Source organism: Triticum urartu, chromosome 2A (genome assembly GCF_056163025.1).
Source record: "Triticum urartu cultivar PI428250 chromosome 2A, HENAU_Tu73, whole genome shotgun sequence".
Lineage (NCBI taxonomy): Eukaryota > Viridiplantae > Streptophyta > Magnoliopsida > Poales > Poaceae > Triticum > Triticum urartu.
The window spans coordinates 755,735,256-755,741,531 of record NC_141874.1 but is presented as its reverse complement, the minus strand read 5'-3'; the positions used below and the strand labels follow the sequence as shown (position 1 = coordinate 755,741,531).

General features: G+C 46.9%; 1 protein-coding gene across 1 annotated transcript; it reads left to right on the top strand.

The window, feature by feature from the left end:
• Positions 1 to 2,822: 2,822 nt before the first annotated feature.
• LOC125540437 (protein SYM1) lies at positions 2,823 to 5,344 on the top strand. The gene is made up of 7 exons (XM_048704052.2): positions 2,823 to 3,376; positions 3,515 to 3,655; positions 3,734 to 3,847; positions 3,947 to 4,120; positions 4,612 to 4,727; positions 4,831 to 4,891; positions 4,995 to 5,344. The coding sequence occupies exons 1-7, from the start codon at positions 2,996 to 2,998 to the stop codon at positions 5,007 to 5,009; spliced, it is 1,002 nt and encodes a 333-aa protein (XP_048560009.2). The 5' UTR covers positions 2,823 to 2,995; the 3' UTR covers positions 5,010 to 5,344.
• The last annotated feature ends 932 nt before the right edge of the window (positions 5,345 to 6,276 follow it).

The window sequence follows — 6,276 nt, the reverse complement described above, 5'->3', positions numbered from 1 at the left end:
TTCATGTTGCTTTGTGATATGTTGCAAAAAGGCGAAGTGAGATTTATCGGCATCCCCGTGAATCAAAAACTTGTTCACTATGCCAGTTTCCTCGTTACCGGTTTTGTTCTTTTTTCTTGTTCCCGTGTTTCAGCATCCCTGTGCTCAAATCACACTGTGTCTAGCCAGACAATGATGGATATACCGTAACACCGAGAGAGCCCCAAGAATATCTCTCCATCGCCAGAGGAGAAAATCCCAATCTTGAGCTATCAAGTCCCTTGTCATACTAACCACTCTGTTATGGATGACGTTTAACAAAGTACGAAAGAACTCGATACTCTCATGATCTAAGGAATTATGCAAACGTTTTACTTCCCCTATGTTATAAACCATTAACTTGTGACGAATTTATCCCATAGCATAACAACAATTGGGTTGGTTCAACATAAGTGTTCTTCTAAAATTGCGTCCTCAAAGTTGCTGACATAGTTATGCCCATGATTAGGAAAACAGAACGATCATGCAACACTTCAGCTAGTCTTAGAGGCTAGACTAGGAATCTATTTTACCGTTTATTATTCCACATGTGCATATCAACACTTCATGGAGTAACATTTATTATTGCCACTATGACATATTTCCTACTAATGACGAGTTGATAGATGCACACGAGAAGCAAATTTAAATCAACGAGAAACAACTCCAAGTCAAGTAGATGCAAGCCGAAATTAGTAAGATGCAAGACTAGAGAAGAAAATTTAAGAAGCTTCGCCTGTGTACTCCTAGTAGCTGTAATGATTTGGTTCATACTCCCTAGATAATTCATAGTTGTTCTTTTTCGGGAGCCATGGCACTCATGATATTCTTATTTTAGGCGACGGTGAGTAGAGCTATCTATCATGTACTTTTTATATGTTCTATGTCGATGCTTAACCTAGTTCCATGTTGATGTAGTGTTAATGTAGTAGGTAATGTAATGTTTAAGTATGCTATGTTAGAAGCTTTGAATCTCGGAGCTTTGAATCTTCCTAGATCTGGGGATGATTCTTCCCTTTCTGTTCTTCCCTTATCACCGTGGTGGTGGGAGGAAAGCTGCAGAAGGGGAGAAGCCCCATCTTCATCGAGGCGGACAGGTGATTTGTTCCCGGAGTAAATCCTCGGTGATGCTTGAGTAGGAGCAATGGCGCCTACTGGATTCCGGTGATTGGTTCGCGGTTCCTATCACTCCGTCACCGACTCTTCTGGTTGAATGGCAACCAATACCATATTCCTCCCTGCCGACGAGCCAAAAGGGAGGCAGTGCGAACATGGCAAGTTGGCCGCTCCTCCTCCCTCTGGCTGGCCGCTGGAGAAGGAGTGGCAGTGAGCTCGTTGCCCCAAGTGGCCTTGTCCCCGACGGTACCGAGTATCCCCTGCTGGAACTTCGATTAGGGACCAAATTGCAATCTCACTTTTTGATCTAGGGTCCTTCTTGCACAGTCTTTGGACTTGGATGTAATTTCTACTTTTGTTTGGGTCCATGTAAAAGTTGTGTTTCTGTATCTAATAAAATATGGGTCCTTCGGGACCCTTCTCTGTTAAAAAAACAAATTATGAAATGAACTAGTTAAAATGTGTGTTTCAAATGAGGTTATGTAAAAAAATGTCCATATGCTGAGCGTAGTAGACCATCACCAGATAAGCATGTCAATGCCTCGGAGAAATCAGATTTTATAATGATCGGAGCATCTGAGTATGAATGGCCAGCACTATGCCCTATATGAATGCGTGAATCTCTGCGTCGAGCACGTTATTACAACCGAACAAAAATATGTAAACTGCAAACATCACACTCCCATGATGTTTCCTAAGAATCATAACTGTCGTTGCCGTACCACCGACAGCCAAGAAAAACCCGTCTACGGACAACGCCACTCGGTTCCGGCGGTGGAGGTGGCCACGACAGGGCCAGTACAGAGCACTTCGCCTCAGGTATAACATGGGCAACATCCATAGGCATCTTCCCTTTTATAATTTCATGAGTAGTGTACCTTGTCGCTTGGTTGGTGGATTTTATATAACTGTCAAGAAATTCAGTCGACGCCTGAGGAGGACGTACTTCCTTGCCATGCACCAAGTCTGAACGGAGTTTGCCAAATTCGCCAAAGAAACATGACGACCATATCCTGAACATCATCAAAACACACCAGGACATTTATGGATTGTTGTAAAATGTTGCAATAATTAATCTAGGGCTGTGTGCATCGGTCGAGGTAGAGAGCATGAGATTCAGTCCTTTCTCAAAGAAAAGAAAAAGTCAAAAATATGTGTTGTCAGCTCGGTGTACAAGCAAGCAACACGCGCCAACTCTCCACGGAAGAGAGAACCTCAGCTAGCTGGTGATGATTCATGGCTTGGATCACCTGTGTGTGTATTCTTGTGGACGGGAGTTCTCTCTGGCGATTCTTTAGGTCTGTCTCTCTTCCACAACATATTGGCCTCACAAAAAGACGAAAACATGCATGTATAGGTTTTCCAAGACGGGGAAAGTCAATTTATGAGACGGAGAAGAGAATGGCCACAGAAGCAGGCACCGGACCGGAGGCGTGGAATCTCCACCGGGCTCCATCTCTCCACGTACGGAACCTGCAACTTGGATACCCTGTCGTGGACCTCGTGGTACAGTGGCCCACCGTATCCGTATGAGGCAGAGAGGTTTGGCCGAGTTCAACACGCACCTCCACCACAAAATCGTCGATCGCCAGAGATGAAATGAGACTAGCGCGGGCGGTGACGCAGCAAGCTGCCGACTTCCCTCCTCCACGGGATGGAGCGGCCGCGAGAGATCCACAAGCTTCACGCAGTCGCAGACACCTGCCCCGGCCGCAGCCCCGGCGGATAAAACGCGCGAAAAAAAAGCACCGGTCGGAAGCAAAGGCTAAAGAAACACCAATGTCTTTTCTTTGAGAGCCAACCAGCCTCAGCGCGCGCGCGCGTGCGTGTGCAGCTTGGCTGCGGGGCTAGAGCAGCAGCGATGGCGGCGTCCGTGGCCTTCTCCCGCGCATGCGCATGCAGGCGGCTTCCATGCAACCCCCTCTCCGCCTCCACCGCCGCGCCGTCTCTCGTCCGCCTGGCGGGAGCGGGATCCTCCAGGCGCCTCCGCCCTGCCTCTGCCACGGCGGAGCCGGCCGACGTGCTGCCGGTGCCGGGATCCGGGGCCCGCGAGCTGGACCTGGACGGGGTGGTGCCGGCGGGGCTGCTCGAGGAGCTGCCGGAGGGCCTCGCCTTCCAGGGCGCCCCTGGCGGCAGCGGAGGCGACAAGATGCTTGACCTCGGCATCAACGCGGCCATCGTGCTCGGCGCCATCACCTTCGCGCTCACCAAGGTCCTCACCGTCGATCAGGACTACTGGCATGTAAGGACCTCCTCGATTTATACCAGCCAAAATTGCCTCTTCTCTTATGTTCTGCTAATAACTAGCCATAATCTCGATTTTGGGGGTTCGCCGTGATGATTAACATTTGTTTTCTTGCTTGGATTGGATTTGGTGCAGGGGTGGACTATCTTCGAGATCCTGCGGTACATGCCACAGCACAACTGGTCGGCGTACGAGGAGGCCCTCAAGGCCAATCCGCTTCTTGTTAAGATGATGATCAGTGGCATCGTCTATTCCCTCGGCGACTGGATAGCCCAGGTGCGTGCCACTCCAATTCCCCCTCGCTGTTTTACATCCCCTTTCTGCTGCTGCAATAGCTAATTATGCTTATTACAGTGTTACGAAGGGAAGCCCATCTTCGAGTTTGACCGTGCTCGCATGTTCCGGTCTGGCCTCATAGGGTTCACCCTTCAGGGATCCCTTTCCCACTACTACTACAATTTCTGCGAGGTACCAATTGTGGTCATACATACTTAGCTGACCCGTACAAGTTTATCTGATGTTGATGAGGTAACTGACAACATGAGTGCATCGACTTTCTTGCATCAGTCGGTGTTTCCGTACAAGGATTGGTGGGCCGTACCTGTCAAGGCTGCATTTGATCAGACGGTTTGGTCTGGGCTGTGGAACACCATCTACTTCGTCGCCTTGGGATTCCTTCGGTGGGAATCTCCGTCCACCATATTCAGAGAGCTCAAGTCCACCTTCTTCCCCATGCTTACAGTAAGCATCAGTCATCTTTTAAATCGTGAATTAATTATGCCTAGGTACGTGGTTGTGCCAAACTAAGTATCTTTGGACACTGGGACTGTATGTTAGGTTCATGGTATACTACCGGTTGTTATTCAGTTAGAAATTTAATGTAGAGCGTAGAGCGAATTAATACAGCGGTGAGATGCATTTTGCCTCTTCATTCTTCATTTATTGACACCTAGTATTGTCTTCAGGCCTTTTAGGTACACTAGAAACTACATGTGTGTGTTAACGGGTGTAAATTAACTAAATAAGGTGCACATACATCTGATCTGATACACCATTGTGAAAGAATTTGGGGATGTGGATGAGTGAAAATGGAAACAAACTGAAATGTGATTGATAAGATTAGTTGTGCTGCAATATAAGAGTATTGTATATTACCTTTTGCCCATTTTATTTATCTTGCTACTCATTGTTACAAAGCTGAAAGTGTTGGTCTATCTAAATTGTAATTGCAGGCTGGATGGAAGCTGTGGCCATATGCACACATAATTACATATGGTGTGGTTCCTATCGAACATAGACTTCTCTGGGTCGACTGTGTCGAGTTAATCTGGGTCACCATCTTGTCAACGTAAGCCTGATCGTGCTTTCACATTTGATTTCACAGAATTACCCATGCTACCAAACTTCATTATGCATGCAAGATTACTCAACTGTGTCTTCTTCTTTGGTAGTTACTCGAACGAGAAATCTGAAGCAAGGATCTTAGACGATTCCTCCACAACAGATACGCAGGTATGTTGCATCGGAACTACTAGTACTAAATATATGTAGAAATAAGTTCAGCCTTGTCATCTCTGTCATCGTACTGACAGCTGGAATTATATCTTCTTTTCAGGACAACTCCAGATAGCACATACTTCATGCTTTGTTGTTTTCTACTTCCTCCGTCCGAAAAAACTTGTCCCAAGCTTGTCCCTCAAATAAATGTATCTAGCACCAAATTAGTGCTAGACTAGATACATCCATTTAAGGGACAAACTTTTTCAGACGGAGGGAGTAGATTGGAACAACAGAAACTGCTCCGGCTTGCTTTGAGATTGTATAAATTGTATGTACAGTTAGTTACCAGTGCTGCGCGTGTAAAAAACCTTGCATCTATTGCAAACAAATTGTGCTGGCCAAACAAAAATAAATGGACTCAAGGGAGATCAACTCCTGATGAAAATTTGAGTTGTGCAGCAACCATGATTTTGAGTCTCTTTTGGTGGTACCAAGGAATGCTTGATGAAACTATGCAAGCATGCAAAAAAAAAGGCAAGGCGCAAAACATGAGAAGTCTTAGACATCGGCAGATCTGTCTTTCCTAAATTGCATTTGATGGACATATGTCTGAACAAAGGAAGCGCGATGGAAGTATTATAGAACTGCAGAACACAACTCTTAACCAACATTTCCATAGCATACACATTTCTCTGCACAAGTAGAGAAGTAGAGATCTTTTTTTGAAAAAGGAGGTTAAAACCCAAAGCCTCTGCATCAATCGATGCGTACAGCCATCTTTATTAATTATTCAACAAAAGTCTCACAAGAACATGCATCAAGCCACCCGAAGCCACCACTCACACGTACAAACTCGATAATGTGAAGTGCTCTCACTCCCCATATCTAAAACCGGTGTCGTTGCCGATCCATCCACATAACGTATCAGAACCTAAAATCGGTGCAGCAAACCTAAAGCGTACACCACATACACACGTTTTAGAGGCCGCCATCATCCTCGAACTGATGAGCCATCTTCAGGAAAGAGATACGCATCATCCTTGCTAGTCCGTCCATCCGTCGACGCCACCACGGCGCCCAATAGCACAACCTCCCGGCGTGCAAACTGTTGAGCACGTCGCGGTCACCGCCGGTACACCGCAGCACCATGCCGCCAAGTACCACCAGCTGGCACAGCTTGAAGTCTCTGGAAGATTTGTCGTGCGTAGCACCTGCCGAACAGGCATGACACAACGTAGCACCTCTCAGTCAGGCATTACTTGACATCTCCACCAGAGCTCCTTGCAAGACGAAGCTGCTCCACCGCCTACCTCTGTCCTCCAGCGCTGCGCCAAAACGATACTCCAAAGAGAGAAACGACACCGCAGTGCCGCCATCGTCCAATCTGGAAGACCAGA

What these genes read in the sequence shown, in the direction of transcription:
- LOC125540437 (XM_048704052.2), top strand. Translation starts at nt 2,996, where the DNA reads ATGGCGGCGTCCGTGGCCTTCTCCCGCGCATGCGCATGCAGGCGGCTT. An exon ending in TCGATCAGGACTACTGGCAT is followed by an intron (nt 3,377 to 3,514) that starts GTAAGGACCTCC and finishes GATTTGGTGCAG; the next exon opens with GGGTGGACTATCTTCGAGAT. An exon ending in ACTACTACAATTTCTGCGAG is followed by an intron (nt 3,848 to 3,946) that starts GTACCAATTGTG and finishes TTCTTGCATCAG; the next exon opens with TCGGTGTTTCCGTACAAGGA.